The sequence below is a fragment of the Podarcis melisellensis genome (genome assembly GCF_964234715.1).
Source record: "Podarcis melisellensis genome assembly, chromosome: 13".
NCBI classification, from domain to species: Eukaryota; Metazoa; Chordata; class Lepidosauria; order Squamata; family Lacertidae; genus Podarcis; species Podarcis melisellensis.
Window position 1 is genome coordinate 44,400,108 of NC_138545.1, and position 19,935 is coordinate 44,420,042.

Sequence of the window (19,935 nt, forward strand, 5' to 3'; positions counted from 1 at the left end):
GGAGAAGTAGGAAGAAATCCAGAACAAGGGAGGGTTCAAACTTCTATCAGTTTCCAAAATTACCAGTAACACCCATAAAACGACATCACAACTACATCATAGTTACATCACACAAGGGGAGGGCTATGTGGCAGTAACCTGAGTACAGGGCTTGCCCCCCACCCTTCCCTGAGCTCCACTATACACCCATCAAGTAAGACAATACTGTAGTAATATTTACAAGTTCCTGGTGCTCTTGGCCAAGCAATCACACTTATTTGTCTAGGACAGTGTTTCCCAACCGGTGTTCCGCGGCACACTAGTGTGCCGCGAGACGTTGCCTGGTGTGCCGTGGGAGGGAGGCGGGCGAGTCGGGCGGCGGGAGCGCAAGGCTTGCGGGCGGCAGCCGGCAGCACGGGGCGCCCTTCGGAGGCCGCCCCGTGCTCCGCGCTGGTGTTGGCCAGCCTTGCGCACCCGGGGGATCTCCCCCTGAGAGCGCAAGGTTTGCGGGCAGCAGCTGGCAGCGCGGAGCACGGGGTGCCCTTCGGAGGACACCCCGTGCTCCGCGCTGGTGTCGGCAAGCCTTGCGCACCCGGGGGATCTCCCCCCGAGAGCGCAAGGCTTGCGGGCGGCAGCTGGCAGCGCGGAGCACGGGGCGCCCTTCGGAGGACACCCCGTGCTCCGCGCTCGTGTTGGCAAGCCTTGCGCACCCGGGGGGCGCGTGGGGCGCCCTGAAACAGAGGGTTCCCCATGCTGCGGACTATAGCCTACCGCCCGATGCCGGGACGCCCTGAAGCAGAGCGCCCCTCGTGCCAGGCAGACATGGGCCAGCCCCACAAGCTCGGGGGACAGCGGGGAGGTGCAGCACCGCCATCCCACTGTTCCCCGACCTGATTTTTTTGGGGGGGAAATAAAGGAAAAAAATTTTTCCTTTATTTCCCCCCCCCCAAAAAAAGTAGGTGCGTCCTATGGGACGGAGCGTCCTATGGGATGAAAAATACGGTACTTACTATTTCATAATAAAGGAATTATAAAATACTTTCTTTGTGTTTATTTGATGCCTATTAAAGAGAGTTACTTTATATATAGTCAATATAGGCACAGAGTTAATTTTTAAAACATTTTCTAATGGTGGTGTGCCTCGAGATTTTTTTCATGAAACAAGTGTGCCTTTGCCCAAAAAAGGTTGGGAAACACTGGTCTAGGATAGGAGTGCTATCTAATTTTGAATGGTCCGCTATCAACAGGTGACGATTATTCGTCTAGCACCCATTTACCAGGATGCCCAGGTAAATGAAGGCTGGCAACATCAATCCTGCTGTGTGGAAATCCCTCGCAGATGACCACTGCATTGCCTGGAAACAATCAGGTTGTGTACTCACAGCAGTGAACTGAGGAGACATGACAACTGGGAGGAACACCAAGAGAGAAACGCCACATTACACCTGCATCAGCGCAACCAGACGCTTTCATCTGCCGCAGCTGCAATAAAACATGTCTCTTCTGTGTTGGTTTCTGCAGCTGCAGCAGGCGCTGTAACTCTCCAATGGTTTGACTTCACCCCCGATGGCGCACTCCCTCCCACTGTCTCTGAAGACCGACAGATGCGAATGTCAATTACAAGGTATAATACAATATTATGTTGACAGATTAGTAGTTTATATAATGAGGACACTGAGACACTGTGCCCCCTTCCGGGAGAGAGTCAGAGGGTGGCAACACAAGAGCAGGGCCTTTTCTGCAGTGGCTCCCTGCTTGTGGGGTGCTCTCCCCAGGGATGCTCACCTGGTGTCTTGATTACATATCTTTAGGTGCTGGGCGAAAACATCCCTCTTTTCCCAGGCCTTTGGCTAATTACACAATCTATGGCCTTTTATGACGTGGGTGGCGCTGTGGTCTAAACCACTGATCCTTGGGCTTGCCAATCAGAAGGTCGGTGGTTTGGATCCCCGCGACGGGGGTGAGCTCCCGTTGCTCCTGCCACCTAGCAGTTCAAAAGCACGTCAAAGTGCAAGTAGATAAATAGGTACCACTCTGGCGGGAAGGTAAACGGCGTTTCCGTGCGCTGCTCTGGTTTGCCAGAAGCGGATTAGGCATGCTGGCCAAAGCAAGATGAGCGCTGCAACCCCAGAGTCGTCTGCGACTGGACCTAACAGACAGGGGTCCCTTTACCTTTACCTTTATGGCCTTTTAAGCTCTCTGTGTGGGGTGGATTTGGGAGTTATTGTTTGTTTATGTATTTTGGTGTTTCTATGCTTTAGACCGCCCTATGGTGCACTGATGAAGGTCGGTATATGAATTTACCACAGACCAACAAATAATAAACAGCGTTTTCAGACGGACACACCTCATCACACCCAAACCAAAAACTTATATTATTCCACTGATTTATTACAGAGTAACCCTACACGCGTCTAGAAATATCGTTCCACAGAGTTCAGCGGGGATTTCTTCCCAGGTACGTGTCATAATGGTAACAAGCATTACACTTAGGGCAGTTTTCACATGGGAGGCCTGAATAAGACTAAGAATCATGTTTATGCCACGTGAACTCGGCAGTCCTATCAGACAGACTCGCCGCTCTCTTTCTTTTTCCTAGCTCTCTGTGCTGCTTTCACGTATTGACGCCGGGAGGGAGCGCGCCTGCTCGCTCGCCCGCCCGCGCGTGCGCGCGCACTCCTCCCCGCCCCCTCCCAACCGGAACCGTGGAGGTTGCTAGGGAAACGGGAGAGACGCTGCCCGCCGGCGCTTTGGGAGGGAGGAGAGCGCGAGCGAGGGAGGCAGCGGGGGAAAGGAAAGGTGAGGGGGGGAGGGAGGGAGGGAAGGAAGGAGGGGCTCCCTTGGGGGTGGGGCGAGGGGGGTTGACCGACACCCCCACATTAATTCCAAGCCCCCCTTCGTCAGCCCGTTTGCGGGGGGGCGAACGCGGGAAATCTTCGTCCCCATTCCCGTCTATTGGAGACACTGACTCTGCCTCCCCCCCCCCTCGCACCCACCTGCAAGGAAGGAAGGGCTCCCACGCGGGGAGAAGGGGGCCCGGGTTTCCTTCTTCTTAAATCTGCACGGCTTTAACCCGACCTCTTCCTCCTCTGGGGAGTCGGCTGAGGGGGAGGTTTTTTCTCCCCATGGTCATGTTGGTGGTGGCTCCCGATTTTTGCAGAGGGAAGAAGACCCAGGCACAGGTGGGCACAAGCAGGTGCTCACCACACACACACACACACACAGAGACAGACACGCAGAGACACACACACACACACACACTCTAAAACACAGACACAAACGCATGCACACAGACAGATAGACATACACATACAAAAACAGACACAGGCACACACAAAGACACACAGATGGACACAGACACGAATGCACACAGACACACACTCACAGACACACACACACAGGTACACACGTATAGAAAGATACACAGACACAGGCGCGCGCACACACACACAGACGCGCAAGCACACAGACAGACAGACAGACACACACACACAAACAGGCACACACACATACACAGAAAGACACAGGTGTGTGTGCGCGCGCACACACACACACTCTAAAACACAGACACAAACGCACGCACACAGACAGACACATAGACAGACTCACACACAAAGACACACAGATGCACACACTCACAGACGGACACAGACAAACATGCACACAAACACACACTCACAGACATACACAGGTACACACACACACATATATAGAAAGATACACAGGCACAGGCACACACAGACACACACACTCACTCACAGATGCGCAAGGACTCACACAAACACATACAAACAGACACAGGCACACACACATACACAGAAAGACACAGGTGTGTGTATGCGCATGCACACACACACACACACACACACACACATAAAAGATACACCCTGCTGGGGAGCAGCCTCTGGTCCAAATTACACATTTCCCCTATATTATATAAAATGTTTTTTACGCAGCCATTTTTATATATGTGAGGGAAACTCAATCCCCTTCCCAATTTGGTACAGGACGGACTCGCCTTCCCATCTTCTAAGCAGCTTGGACACCCTCTTCCTCCCTACCCCAGGCTCTCCCTGCAACTCTGTTCTGTAAAATATGAGCACAATCAGCGGTTCTCCTTCTAATATGCCTAGGTGTCCCCACTTACAGTGGCGTAGCGTGGGTTGTCAGCACCCGGGGCAAGGCAAGTAATTTGTGCCCCCTAACCCATGTATTTGCGCCCCCTAACCCGTGGATTTGCGCCCCCTAACCCTAACTCCCAGATGTTGCGCCCGGTGCGGCCGGACCCCCCTGCACCCCCACGCTACGCTACTGCCCACTTAGGATGTTTCATATCACAAATGGGTCCCAGATACGTTGCAAAAGGGTAGCTCACAACAGCTTTTTAACAAACTGGGTTTTCCTTGGGAAAGGTGAAACTTGGTTAAAGTGGAGAGGGGGTTAAGGAGAGATTTGCACTTCCTGCTTCTTTGGCAAACTTAGTGACCCCAAATCCTCTCCACTGTACCACAAATTCTGCTACCCATGGCTGCCGGAATGTCTTTCTGTACTAGTAAAGTTCTTATTAAAATCTCATTTTCTGAGTTATTTCTATCTCATTGAAAGTGGTTCTGCAACTAATTTAGTGACAACTCTAGCCATTACCTTTCAATACAGCAACCAGGGGTGAACTATTCTGTATCTACAAACTTGTATTAATTGAGCCGGCATTGACTTACCAAATGGATAGCACCCATGATAATTAAATTCCTTGGGCTCAAGATACGCTATCCAAATATTCTCAATTTCCAAACTTTATAAACTTGAATTTTATCTAGTTCTTGGTGTGCTTATCCTGCATGTTATAGTCACATTTTTATGATGCAAAATGTATGTCTTTTTCTCATGGCATTATTCATTGCCGTAATCTCTAGGGCCAACTTATAGCAGTGTTTATTGAGCATCCTGCTCAGTTTAGTAACTCTGGACAGAAATATCTGTTAGGGGAGTTGTTTCCACCTGTGACATGTCATAGTTCTCAGAATATTGTTAAGTCACTGGAAGAGCCAAGGGAAACAGAATGTTTAGACTTCAGAGAACCATAGTACCTGGTTGACTTAAACGTCCTATCTGCCTTCTGTCTTATATAATCGTCTTTCATTTTTTCCCATGCCCTTTCCTCCCCTCTCTGTTTCCCTTTCCTTCTCCCTCCTCCCTTTCCTTTTGTTGTACATAGTGTGGCAAACCTGCCTCCAGAGAACCAATTCTGCACAGTAGAGCGCCGCAATGAGAGGGCAACAGCAGCTGCCGTGATCCTGAGCGTGAGTGCTTTAGAGTAAGGCAGAGGTTTTCAACCATTTTGGGTCCACGGCTCCCTTGACCAACTAAATTCTTCCTCTGGCACCCCTGTGGGGCTCAGGAGCCCAGTTATGTCACCCCTTGCCTGCAGAGCCGGCAGCCCATCACCCCTTTACGAACCCTCCCTTGTAGAGTGTTCCCTCAACCTCCTCTCTTCTCCCTTCTCCTTGGGAGTCCTCTGGGCAGCCGCAGCTGCTGCCCTGGTCTCTGAGCTGCCCCCCCTGCCCCAAATAAAGGTGCCATAGAATCATAGAGTTGGAAGAGACCACAAGGGCCGTCGAGTCCAACCCCCTGCCAAGCAGGAAACACCATCAGAGCACTCCTGACATATGGTTGTCAAGCCTCTGCTTAAAGACCTCCAAAGAAGGAGACTCCACCACACTCCTTGGCACCAAATTCCACTGTCGAACAGCTCTTACTGTCAGGAAGTTCTTCCTAATGTTTAGGTGGAATCTTCTTTCTTGTAGTTTGGATCCATTGCTCCGTGTCCGCTTCTCTGGAGCAGCAGAAAACAACCTTTCTCCCTCCTCTATGTGACATCCTTTTATATATTTGAACATGGCTATCATATCACCCCTTAACCTCGTCTTCTCCAGGCTAAACATGCCCAGCTCCCTTAGCCGTTCCTCATAAGGCATCGTTTCCAGGCCTTTGACCATTTTGGTTGCCCTCCTCTGGACAAGTTCCAGTTTGTCAGTGTCCTTCTTGAACTGTGGTGCCCAGAACTGGACACAGTACTCCAGGTGAGGTCTGACCAGAGCAGAATACAGTGGCACTATTACTTCCCTTGATCTAGATGCTACACTCCTATTGATGCAGCCCAGAATTGCATTGGCTTTTTTAGCTGCCGCGTCACACTGTTGTGCCTCTTCACTCTGCCCCACAGGGGCCTGGGGAAGCAACCCCTGGCCGGCCCCAGAGGCACCATGTGCCTGGGAAGCTTGTAGCTAGGGCTGCTGCAAAAAACAGCTGTGCAAGCCTTTGGGAGGCAGAGATGCAAGAGGGTATCAGAGGAGGAAGGGAAAATAAGAGAGACAGAGGCCAGTGGTGCCCTCGGCACCCCTGACCCTCATTCAAGGCACCACAGGGTGCCACGGCGCACTGGTTGAAAACCACTGGATTAAGGAGCACAGAAAAGCAAATTGGAACAATTAACGAGTTGCAGAGGTTCCAGCACCCATTAACAAACTATGACCCTTACTGCGTGGAACGGAACTAAGGCGCAGGAGAATGGATCGATGGTTTCCTTTTCCATAGTTGCTTGAAGTGGAGGAAATATTTTTGGTTAAACATTTTTCATTTCTAAATTATCTTAGTATCACAGCATTGCAGCTCTGAGTTAGAGAAGCATGAGATCAGCAGAAGGTTGTACACTGCCGAGAAACAGTGACTAACTGCTGCAATACTATATCCACTTTCTTGGGAATGAGCTTCGTTGAACTCTGGAACTTACATATGAGTAGCATATATAGGATTGCCCTGCAATTGTTCATAGGTTACCATATGGAATCCCATGGAATACTACATGGGTAACTCAAGGAGTAAAGTCGTAGGATTGTACATGTGCTATTAAGTTTTTGTTCCAGTTCTATGTGGAGAAACCTGCTTTCACGTGTATTTTTGTTTACTGGGTCATGTACACAAAAGTACATTTTATAACACCTAATCGTTTGAGTTTCCGTTAATAAAGGAATATCTTAAGATCACTTTACCTAAACAGGAGTCTCAGACATGGCAGTTATTTTAGTTCTGAACTCTTTGTCAATCTGAATGTTTCTTGCCAATGAGCTAATGTTTCATTTCAAAATAATGCCAGACAGGGTTTTATTTTTCATTTTTCATTTTAAATAAGCAAAGACCTTACAAATATGTGTTAATGTTAATTAAAGTTAAGTAAAAACTAGGAAATAATACCTTCAGCACATTATATTAGATTAGTACACCTAACAGCCAAAAGTAACCAAAATCATTACTTCTATATCCCTGTATGTTTTTCTGTTATTTACTAAATAGCTACCCTTTTTACCAACAACATAAAGAGTTAATTATACCAAGCATGGATTTACCTTAGCATTCATCAGCTGTCATTTATGGAAACTGGGGGATGCAATTTGATATTTGTTCTTTGGTCTCAAAGGCCTTGTCACAGTATGGCTGTATTTTCAGCACTTCCAGTCACTTAGCCTGAGCTATGTAAATGTCAGTTCAAACTTAGGGCAGGGATTATGAAACATACAGGAAGGTCTGCTTTTTATCTACTTAGGCAGACAAGTGCTTGAAGAAGTCTGAGCCATAATACGCCCTCTTGACTCTTGCCCTTGTTGGCTAACGAAGAGTAAGTCATTGCACATTGGCTAGCCTTATTAGCATGGTAGAAAGAGCATCTTTGTCAGAGGAGGTCTTTCCCCTTCTTTGACAGAGGCAAACACATTTTAGAAAACCCTACTGACCTAGTTAATCATACGACAGTTTCAAATATGCCTGGGGGTGGGCCATAGTATTCAGATTGATGGTGGCTGATGAACCGAATACACTTTTAAATGAAACTTAATAATGTGGATCCATTTCAGAATGGTTTCAGACCCAGTTTTGATACTGAGACTTCTTGGTTGCCAATCCATGCTAGAGAGAAGAGGGTAGATTTTGCAAGGTGCCTTAAAAAATAATAATGCAGGTGCTTGGTGAACAAAACTTGGGAGTTACACAATCTGGGGCTACCAGATAAAAAGCCCTATTAGGGACAATTATCAGGGACCTGGGACTGCAGAAAAGTTGGCTGAACTTTACATTCTGGTAAGGCTTCCCCCTTCAGTTGCTGGTGAATATGGATTGCATGTCAAATAAGTAGCTGAACTAGGACAACTGCCCTCTATGGTCACGATCCAAATATTGCTTTAAAAACATAGTTAATTTATGGACGTTCTGGCTTTCCCACAGATTTACTGCTATGCCATCAGTTTAGATTTGAAAATGTTGGTAAAAATTGCTCAACATGATCCCTATATGCTTGGGTAGGTAAAGGTAGAGGGACCCCTGACCATTAGGTCCAGTCGTGACTGACTCTGGGGTTGCGGTGCTCATCTCGCTTTATTGGCCGAGGGAGCCAGCGTACAGCTTCTGGGTCATGTGATAAGCATGACTAAGCCGCTTCTGGCGAACCAGAGCAGCGCACGGAAACGCCGTTTACCTTCCCGCCAGAGCGGTACTTATTTATCTACTTGCGCTTTGGTGTGCTTTGGAACTGCTAGGTTGGCAGGAGCAGGGACCGAGCAACGGGAGCTCACCCCATCACGGGGATTCGAACCACTGACTTTCTGATCGGCAAGTCCTAGGCTCTATGGTTTAACCCATAGCGCCACCCGCTTGGTGGCAAGATAAATTGCCATCCAGGCAGCCTGGGCAACTCATTCACCACCTTTAACCCCAATGTGTCCAGGAACCCAACAAAAGGATAATTTGATAATCTATTGAATGAAGAGTGTCCAGCTTGGAAAAGCTGACAGGAAGCAGTAGAAATGATCTGAAGCTGAACAAGTCTAAGACTAGCAATGAACCACAGGAATCCCTGCAAACACCACAGATTACCCAAAGCCAGGAATTCAAGGCTTGTGAGATTGTGAAAAAGTTCCTAAGTAAACAGATGATTTAATTGAGAGCATTCTTGCTCTAGCGTGGTGCCAGTGTCTGGATGTTGTTCTCATGCGGCATTATTGAGACTTAAAGGCATCACTAAAAATTGCCGCATAACAGTTGTGTAATGAACAATGTTGGTGGTGTTATAGTTGCTGATACAATTCAAGGGATATCACAGCCATGGTAAATGGCAAGTCCCTAGGACGAAATGACTTTTTGTGTTCACTCTCTTATAAATGGTATATTAGCCTGACTTAGAAACAGGCCTTCTCTGTAAGCAGTGACACAGATGCAACAGATATAGCCCTTCTTTTTGGAATACCCTCTTCCCACGGCTACATGGGAAGCAGCCAGAGTAGGATGCTAAAGACTGCTAAGAACACATATTGTGCACGTCCTTGACATTGCTTATGGTTTGATGATGATTTTATTTAGCTAGATTGTGTATTTTAATCTTTATTTGATTTTTATATATCTTTAACATTTTAGTGTTGGAATTTTATTGGGTGAACTGCTTCAGGGTTCCTTAAATGGGAGGCAGTCTACATTGTTTTAATAAATAAAAAAATCAGAATTGCTTTCTCTCTGCCCGCATTGCATTTGCTGTGAGGATAAATTACAAGATGTATAAATTATTTGGCAGAATTGAATAGAAGTAGTTTTATATTAACTGCGTTATTCTTAATACGTCTACGCTGTGACATAGATACATTAAATCAGTGCTTTTTTCGGGGGGGGGGTACGCAGGGGTACGCATACCCCTAAACATTTTGTGAATCTAAGTTTCGCCCTATTTAGGGGCAGTATTTCAATATGAGTAGGAAAATGGGAGTACCTCTAAATATTTTTTAAGGGAAAAAAGTACTGCATTAAATAGTATAATTTATGCATCTACTCATGTCACAGAATAGATAATAATTAATTTTTCCTTATATTAAAAACAAACAAACTCTAATTATAAGAAATAAGGTTTGTTCTGCATGGAACCAAACAGCAGCATCCTTTTCGACCTTACCTGTTTTCAAAATGATGCCCTACAGAATATGGAGTCAATCATATTACCTGCCTTCTGTTGCCTGGGATATCACTCTGGGTGATCTTTGATAAGTATTTGCTAAATGTATTTTACCTTGCAAAACTGATAATAACCCTCCATTTATTATTAATTATAATCACCATCATCATTGTTAATTTATTACCCACTGTTCACCCTAAGGTCGCAAGGCAAATTACATCAATTTAAAATGCCACATTAAAAACACTTTATCTTGATCACTGGTGGGTTTGAGTTTGTTGTTGTTTAGTCGTGTCCGACTCTTTGTGACCCTATGGACCAGAGCACGCCAGGCACTCCTGTCTTCCACTGCCTCCCGCAGTTTGGTCAAACTCATGCTGGTAGCTTCGAGAACACTATCCAACCATCTCGTCCTCTGTCATCCCCTTCTCCTTGTGCCCTCCATCTTTCCCAACATCAGGGTCTTTTCCAGGGAGTCTTCTCTTCTCATGAGGTGGCCAAAGTATTGGAGCCTCAGCTTCAGGATCTGTCCTTCCAGTGAGCACTCAGGGCTGATTTCCTTCAGAATGGATAGGGTTGATCTTCTTGCAGTCCATGGGTCTCTCAAGAGTCTCCTCCAGCACCATAATTCAAAAGTATCAATTCTTCGGCGATCAGCCTTCTTTATGGTCCAGCTTTTTAATGTCTCTGCTTTTTGAGATGCTGTCTAGGTTTGTCATTGCTTTTCTCCCAAGCAGCAGGCCTCATTTCATGCTGACATCAAAGAAAGCGAAAGGGGAGTGGCAGAGACAAAGGGGGTGGAGGGGGAACAGAAACAGAGAGCAAAGGGCTATCTTGCCCACTTTTGGCTGCAGCCCCACCCACCAGCAGCCTGAATGCTAGGGATAGATTCTCCCCATGGGAATGTGACCCTCAAGAGAAAAAAGGTCCCCCCCCCCAATCTTGATTCTCCCCGTTCTTTGAAGTTTTAGCCCAGACAGCCATTAGACTTGCAGTCTTATTTAGGAAATTAAGTTTGGCCCTTTGTTAACCTGACATCAACATATTAATGAAAGTTTAGATCTAGAGTTAATTGATTTTACTGCCTATTGGGAACCAGCTAAATATTGGCTCAGGAAATCACAGGGTTTTTTTAAGGCCACCCATATATACCGTATTTTTCGTCCCATAGGACGCTCCGTCCCATAGGATGCACCTAGTTTTTTTGGGGGGGAAATAAAGGAAATTTTTTCCCCTTTATTTCCCCCCCCCAAAAGCAGGTCGGGGAAACCAAACCAGGTCGAGGAAGGGCGCTGCACCTCCCTGAGCTTGTGGGGCTGGCCGATGTCTGCCTCAGGCGGCAGGCTGCTATCCGCAGCGTGGGGAGCCCTGCGGGGAACTCCTGCAGGGCTCCCCACGCTGCGGGTGTCTGTCCGGCGCGCGGGGCGCTCTGCTTCGGGGCGCCCCGCCCGCCGGGTGGCGGGCTGCTATCCGCAGCGTGGGGAGCCCTGCAGAGAACTCCTGCAGGGCTCCCCACGCTGCGGATGTCTGCCCGGCGCACAGGGTGCTCTGCTTTAGGGCGCCCCGCCCGCCGGGTGGCAGGCTGCTATCTGCAGCATGGGGAGCCCTGTGGAGAACTCCTGCAGCGCTCCCCACGCTGCGGATGTCTGCCCGGCGCACAGGGCGCTCTGCTTCAGGGTGCTCCGCCCGGTGGCAGGCTGCTCCCACAGGGCTGCCCAGGCTGCGGATGCGCTCCCGAAGCGCTGGGCGCTCTACTTTCAGGGCGCCCGATGCTCCGGGAAGCAGGCTGCTATCCGCAGCCTAGACATCCCTGCCGGACCTCCTGCAGGGCTGCCCGGGCTGCGGATGTCTTCCTGAAGCCTGGAGAGCGAGAGGGGTCAGTGCGCACCCACCCCTCTCGCTCTCCAAGCTTCAGCGAAAGCCTGCATTCGCCCCATAGGACGCACCCAGATTTCCCCTTCATTTTTGGAGGGGAAAAAGTGCGTCTTATGGGGCGAAAAATACGGTATATGCCATAGGCTTGGCCTACTGAGTCTTTTGGCCTCAGGTTGCAACTTGTGGATTTACAGGCCAGAGCTGATTCCTGGAACTGACCTGAATCCTGTAATTATGCACCTTGTAACTTCTTTCAAAAGCAAGATTACTATTTTCAGATAAGGAAATAATGTGCTTGTGCGTTCCCTGCTTTGTGCTTTAGTGTGTGTATGCATCTGTGAAAGACTGCAAGCTCATATTTTTCTTTTAAATGGGTTTTGATTTGCGCTCCATCTCTAAGCCTTAAAATACCACTAAACACCCTACCAATACAGTATTGCTATATTTTAGGTTGGGCTTCCTTTCTGGTTTAAATAGGAATCTGGTGGCTAGCTTCCAAAAATTTAAAGGATAACATCATCTTGCTGGTTTGGGAGCTGCTTTTGCATCCCATCATAATCAGATGTTGACTATGAAGGGGAGAAAATGCCCTAAGATCAACACCTGCTTTGTGACAGCCTGTTTTATCTGTAGGTTTTCCTGAAGTACTGCCATGTACGAAGCAAAAGAAAGACAGAAGTTTATCAGTGATGCTCAGTACCTGAGAGAGATGCAGCACAAGATGGATTCAGAGTATCAGGTAGGGCCGTTTATCCACCGTGTTGCCATTTTCATGAAGAACGTAAACACAAAGCTACGGGGGATGAGGCTAACTTCATCAGGTACACCATCATTTAAGTCCAGGGCCGGATTTAGGTTTGATGAGGCCCTTAGCTACTGAAGGTAATGGGGCCCTTTATATGTCCTTTGGTTTTGGAACAGACTTTCGGAACAGATTAAGTTTGAGAACCAAGGTACCACTGTATGTAAAGGTAAAGGGACCGCTGACCATTAGGTCCAGTCGTGGCCGACTCTGGGGTTGCGGCGCTCATCTCGCTTCCGGGTCATGTGGCCAGCATGACTAAGCCGCTTCTGGCGAACCAGAGCAGCGCATGGAAACGCCGCTTACCTTCCCGCCAGAGCGGTACCTATTTATCTACTTGCACTTTGACGTGCTTTCGAACTGCTAGGTTGGCAGGAGCAGGGACCGAGCAAGGAGAGCTCACCCTGTCGCGGGGATTCGAACCGCCAACCTTCTGATTGGCAAGTCCCAGGCTCTGTGGTTTAACCCACTGCACCACCTGCGTCCCATACCACTGTATATAGAAAAGAGCAAATTAGTGATATTTTAGGGAGCATGCTAGCAGGCAGGGCCCATTACTTACATCATAGGAGCTTACACAACACAATACACTATTGCTGTATGTAGGTTTTATTTTATTTGTTTTTTATCTCATATTTTGTAAATATACATCCAGGTTTTTTCCCCTTAATTTTTTGGGGGCCCCCAAGAGAGTGGGGCCCTAAGCTATAGCTTGTTCAGCTTATACGTAAATCCAGCACTGTTTTAAGTCCCTCACATAAACCTCTTTTCATACAAAGTTGTGCTTGTTTCTTAGGCTTGCCTGAGAAAACAAGAACAGACTAAAGAGCAGTCTGAGAAGAAACGAGAGCAACACGCCAGACAAGAACTGAGACAGACAAATATATCGTCCATCTCTGCTGTGCGTACTTATGAAAGGCCATGGATTTCCAGAGTCCCCACTAATAGACAGGTAGCTATTTGTTAATTTCAGAGATAAAAATCAAGTACAAGAGAAGAGTAATCTGATAATGCCCCCTAGCCACTCCAGCGTTCAGGATTGCCTCAACCCATCTGGTTGTTAAACAAAGAACATATCAGGAAAAGGAGCTCAATAGGAAAAAAAATGGCTGCTAGGAATTTGTTCTCTAATTTTTTTCCCATGTAAGTATCTGTGACAAATAAGATGCACTGTATAACATTTATATTTATCCTGGAGACTGGGTGATTATTCATATGCTTTCATCAAGCGTTTACTTTTTGGAGAAATACTCTAGTATATACTTAATTAGCTTTTCTTTGCCTTCGGAAGCAAATGTACATATCTATCTACTGTTTTATCTGCTCTTTGCAAAGCCTTTATTATTTCCTTAACATCTGCATTCATTATTTTTCAAAGCATTCATTGTACAGTTTTGAAAATGAAATAGGCTAATTTTTCACACTTGCCTAATTTAATACAGTACCCCTCTGCTGACTGCTGAGTAAAAGTTAATCTATTCACACCGTGAAACCTTAAACAAGCCTATCTCGGCTTGAATGCGAGTGGAGGAAAGATCTGATCGAATGCAATTGAACACTGGTGAGGGTTCATCATCCAGCCCACCTAGTGGCAGTGAAGGCAGCAAAGAAGGCATACTTTGCTGCTTCATTGCATTCTCACTATGCCATCCAGTAGAGCTTTTCCAGGTACAGTGGTATGTCGGGTTACAAATGCTTTGGTTGACATGTTTTCAAGTTGTGGATCGCGGGAAACCCGGAAGTACCGGAAAGAGTTACTTTCGGATTTCGCCGCCGTGCATGCACAGAAGCGCTAAATCACGCTTTGCGCATGCGCAGAAGCACCAAATCGCATCACGTGCATGCGCAGATGCAGTGCTGCAGGTTATGAACGCTGCGAGTTGTGGACGTGTCTCCGTCATGGATTACGTCCGCAACCTGAGGTTCCACTGTAGTGTGAAGCCCCTTACAGTCTGGCTCGAAGGAGGTGGTAGAACCAATGGTAGCTCACTGTGACTTGTTTGCAAAGCATTTTGAGGACAAAATCACCGGCATCCACTGGGATCTGTTATAGCAGATGAATCTCAAAGCGTGCCCAGAACAGTGTCTAGTCCTGTTGTGTTGGGTGAGTTTCAGTTAGTAAAGGTGGAAGATATGGACAAGGTGCTTGGATTGATCAGGGTGACTACTTGCGTTCCGAACCCTTGCCCCTCTTGGCTGATAAAAACTAGGAGGGAGGGGACAGCTGACTGGACTACGGCGGTGATTGATACCTCCTTGCTAGAGGATGTGGTCCAACAACAACTCAGGAAAACTTCCCTGGACTCAGAAAATCTAAGTAACTAACGGCCAGTTGCTTATCTCCCTTTTGGGGCAAGGTTCTTGAGCAGGTGGTTGTGGACTAGATCCAGGCGCTCTTGGAGGAAACTGATATTTTAGATCCCTTTCAATCCATTTCCATCAATCCAGTTAAGACTGAGACACTGTTAGTGGCTGGTTCCCTAGGTTAGATCGATTTGAGGTTGCCTCCTCTTGATAGGGTTACCATAGGCGCCGACTCCATGGGGCTTGAGGGGGCCCGAGCCCCCTCAAAAATTCGTTTGGGGGGGCTCCGCCCCCCCAATAATATCCGGCGCCCCTCCAGCAGAGCGCCATCGCCGCCCCTCCCCCAGCCCAAAATGCACAGGGAGGGGCGGGCTGCATGCCTCCTGCCCTCCCTCCCGAGCAAAAGCTGCACCCAATTTCCTTTGGAGCTGATTAATAGGCGCAGCACGCTCTCCCCTATTCGCTCACGAGGAGGCGGCGCCACTTTATTTGCATATTCATGAGCTTATTTATTATTCATGAGCTTTCCCGGGCCCCCCCAATATTTTTTATAAGTCCGCGTCCCTGAGGGTTACACTCCCTCTGAAGGAGCGGGTATGTAGCTTGCAAGTACTCCTGGATCCTTTGCTGTTGCTTGAGGCTTAGGTGGCCTTGAGGCTTGGGTGGTGGATCTTCTACGCCTCTATCTGGACAGGGATAGCCTAATTACTGTTGCCTATACTCTGGGTAACCTCCAGGTTAGACTACTGCAAAGCGTTGTGTGCAGGTCTGCCTCTGAAAATGGTTCAGAAACTTCAGCTGGAGCAGAATTTGGTAGCCAGGTTGCTCACCAGGGCAAGATGGTTTGAACATATTACACCGATCCTGGACTGACTGCATTGGCTGCCAATTAGCTACCAGGCCCAATTCAGAGTGCTGGTTTTGACCTATAAAGCCTTAAACTGATAACCTCAGATGAATAACAGTATAGATTTTATAATAATAATAATAATAATAATAATAATAATAATAATAATAATAATAATGATGTTATCCATTGGCATTTGCACTTTCTTAATGATCTGGTACAGTTCTCAGCTCTAAAGGATAGCAAAATACACATTTAAAAGTGTGTTTTGAGATAAAATTTATTTAGTGCAGATGATGCGGATCTGGTCAGGTCTTACTGGAATTCACAAAAAATAAATTCTCCAGGCATCTTTAGTACAGAGTACTATTCACTACTGAGTAGCCACAGTAAGCTCCTAGATATCGAAGGCAAAATAAGAGGCTTCTTCTACTGGGATGTAGCTTTTGCATTGGTAAAGAAGATTCTGTTAATAAATTAACTAATTTTCGCCTTGGCAGACCTCCTCCGAAGAATCTTCTGGATGTGAACTGAAATCTGCAATTAAGCCTCTTGGGAACAAAGGAGAAGCTAAATTTCCTGCCATTGACAAAACATCTGTTAAGCAGAAGCAGAAATCAAGCACATGCTCCAAAAAAACAGAAAAAAGTGGACCTGGCCCCAAAAAAGATTTTTCAGGTGTGTATGGAGAAAGTTCTCAGCTATTCATTGAAAGAAATTGATGTGTGGCGCTGGAGCCAGTGATGTTCACAAGCTCAAGGGGGTCCTAGAGAGGACATAATATATTTGAAGACATTTAGGTGAGCAGGCAGGGGATGCGGGTTGCGCTGTGGGTTAAACCACAGAACCTAGGACTTGCTGATCAGAAGGTTGGTGGTTCGAATCACCGCAATGGGGTGAGCTCCCTGCTCCTGCCACCCTAGCAGTTCGAAAGCACACCAAAGTGCAACTAGATAAATAGGTACCACTCCAGCGGGAAGGTAAACGGCGTTTCTGTGCGCTGCTCTGGTTCGCCAGAAGCAGCTTAGTCATGCTGGCCACATGACCCAGAAGCTGTACGCCGGCTCCCTTGGCCAATAAAGCGAGATGAGCGCCGCAACCCCAGAGTCGGCCACGACTGGACCTAATGGTCAGGGGTCCCTTTACCTTTATCTTTAGGTGAGCAGGCAAGGATTGGAGTCGAAAGAGTCAAATCCAATAAGGCAGCCAAGCCCAGCTCAGTACAGATGTTACAGAGCTGCTCTTGCTGACAGATGTATCTGAACTGGAATATTTTGTTCATCCTGCTGTAGGCAGAGTTAAGCTCCCTCTGAAGGAGGAGGTTTGCAGGAGGAGATGCTGTTAGATCTGTCTTTGGATTCCTTGGCGGAACCTTAAATGCAAAGCCCCTTTCATCACCTGAGGCTATTGCGCCAGTGGCAACCTCTCCTGCACAGAGATAACTGGGGCACAGCTAATCATCCCCTGGGGACGCTTGATATGGACTGCTGCAGTACATTACGCAGGGCGTTGTTTCTGATGAATGTTCAGAAACAACAAATACTTCAAAACACGGTCATTGGATTGCTAACTGGGAACCAGGAGTGGTAAATTTATGTATGCCAGTGGAGTTCCAAGCGCAAATCAAAGTTTGGTTTCAACTTCTGCCCCAGACAGTTTGAGACCCCTGTGGGATGGCTTTCTGCCACATGAACTTGCCTAAGTATTATGCTCATCCTCAGGGATTCTTCTCTGCTCCCCCATCATCACTACCAGAAGTTAGGCTAGAGATGGGACCTTTTAGCTGCAGTGTCCGATTTTTAGAACTCCCTCACAAGGGAGGATTGCCTGGTGTCAAGCCTTATTTATTTTTAGTGTCTTTAAATCCACCCAGGTCTTTTAGATTGATCAGTTTGCTTGTTTTAAGGCTGGAATAGTATTGATTTTTACTGCTGTGCTGTTTGACATGAGTGTTTCATTTCATTGTGTAATTGTGATGAGGGATGGGGTGGTAATTTGAAGCAGTGGAACTTGACTGTGTCACAGAGAGTGAACACAATTGAGGGGACAAAATAAAAAAATTCCTTCCAGTAGCACCTTGTTGTTGTTTAGTCGTGTCCGACTCTTCGTGACCCCATGGACCAGAGCATGCCAGGCACTCCTGTCTTCCACTGCCTCCCGCAGTTTGGTCAAACTCATGCTGGTAGCTTCGAGAACACTATCCAACCATCTCGTCCTCTGTCGTCCCCTTCTCCTTGTGCCCTCCATCTTTCCCAACATCAGGGTCTTTTCCAGGGAGTCTTCTCTTCTCATGAGGTGGCCAAAGTATTGGAGCCTCAGCTTCAGGATCTGTCCTTCCAGTGAGCACTCAGGGCTGATTCCCTTCAGAATAGAGAGGTTTGTTCTTCTTGCAGTCCATGGGACTCTCAAGAGTCCCAGCACCATAATTCAAAAGTATTAATTCTTCGGCAATCAGCCTTCTTTATGGTCCAGCTCTTACTTCCATACATCACTACTGGCAAAAGTAGCACCTTAGAGACCAATTAAGTTTGCTAATCGTATGAGCTTTTGTGTGCATGCACACTTCTTCATATACAGATACAGATATCTGAAGAAGTGAGCATGCACACGAAAGCTCATAGCAAGAACAAACTTAGTTGGTCTCTAAGGTGCTACTGCTCACTGGAAGGACAGATTGTGAAGCTGAGGCTCCAGTACTTTGGCTACCTCATGAGAAGAGAAGACTCCCTGGAGAAGACCCTGATGTTGGGAAAGATGGAGGGCACAAGGAGAAGGGGCGACAGAGGACGAGATGGTTGGATAGTGTTTTCGAGGTTACCAGCATGAGTTTGACCAAACTGCGGGAGGCAGTGGAGGACAGAGGTGCCTGGCGTTCTCTGGTCCATGGGGTCACGAAGAGTCGGACACGACTAAACGACTAAACAACAACAACAAGGTGCTACTGGAATGAATTTTTTTATTTTGTTTTGACCACGGCAGACCAACATGGCTACCTACCTGTAACTAGAACAATTGAGGTGGACAGCCTGTCTCAAACAAGCTTTTTTCAACTGTGCTCAAACACTGCCCCTGCCTTACCTTCTGCTGTCTTTCACCCCCTTACCTTAGAGAAAGAGTATCTCACCTTGGGGAAGATGTAACAAAAAAGAATAGCTATGAAACATACCATATTCTTCTACATGCCCCCACTCACCTTGCCCCTCTGTTTTAGCATTACCATGCAGGGAGGAAATAAAAACCCAGGATTTAGAAAGCACAGTTGGTTTAAGAGAACAGTTTCAAGTCCTTGCAAATTCACTCATAGAAAGTGAAGTTTTTCACATAGAAAGTGCAAGCTAAGACATGTACTCCCTGTGCCGTGTCCCGTGTGCAAATGTTATGCAGTCTCATATATTGTGCTCTCTTAGAACTTAGTCTCCATGGACCCACGATTCATAAGCCAGAGGTTCCTTAAAAAAAAAATTTGCATAAAACAATGTTTATCAGCTTTCCAGAAGCCAATTTTATCAAGAAGACAGCGATTGAACCAGAGAAGTTTTCTGGAAAACACAGACACCGAGAATATGAAAAGAGTGGAAGGAAGAGGGAGGAAAACACCAGTGCTACACGGAATAGCAAAGACTACCAAGAGTGCTGGTGAGAAACTCTTTTTCCACATTGCATTAAGTTTATACCTCCTATTTATAGAAGGCACCCCTGGTCCAGAGCTCCATCTTTGTTTCACGGCATATGTGAAACTATTATGTGAGCGTGTTCTCCCCTGATTGAAGCTGAAGTTGTTTAGATTGAATTCAAAGGAGAGTTTGGTTTGAACATCAAAGCTGCTGCACCTTGATATTGGTCTTTTGTTGAAGTGGTTTGAGAGATCACAGCTCAGCTGGTCAAAAAGTGTGCATGGAGCGCCAGCGATACAAAGGCATCGTTTGTGGACAAGGAAAGGCTCTGTGCATGCTCTACCATGTATGTGCATGATCTACCATGTATGTAGAGAGGAGAACAAGAAATGGGGCTTAGCTTGTTCTCACTGCCATGTGTGTGCGTGTGTGTGTGTCTGTATACACAAACACACACATGAAGATACTTAAAATGATTAATGGCCAAGCAGCTGCTATTAGAAGCTGCTAAAACAAGTGAAACAGGCTT

General features: G+C 47.0%; 1 protein-coding gene across 2 annotated transcripts in view; it reads left to right on the top strand.

The window, feature by feature from the left end:
- Positions 1-2,730: 2,730 nt before the first annotated feature.
- The window catches only part of MARCHF10 (membrane associated ring-CH-type finger 10), a 35,792-nt gene continuing 18,587 nt past the window's right edge, over positions 2,731-19,935 (top strand). The window contains exons 1-6 of one of the 2 annotated variants that reach the window (XM_081883962.1): positions 2,731-2,778; positions 5,195-5,279; positions 12,473-12,578; positions 13,438-13,593; positions 16,293-16,470; positions 19,279-19,428. In XM_081883962.1, the coding sequence (XP_081740088.1) occupies positions 12,492-12,578; positions 13,438-13,593; positions 16,293-16,470; positions 19,279-19,428 (571 nt within the window). In that variant the 5' untranslated portion in view covers positions 2,731-2,778; positions 5,195-5,279; positions 12,473-12,491. Of the gene's footprint in view, positions 2,779-5,118; positions 5,280-12,472; positions 12,579-13,437; positions 13,594-16,292; positions 16,471-19,278; positions 19,429-19,935 lie in introns of those variants that run through there. The other variant, XM_081883963.1, reaches the window with a different exon arrangement.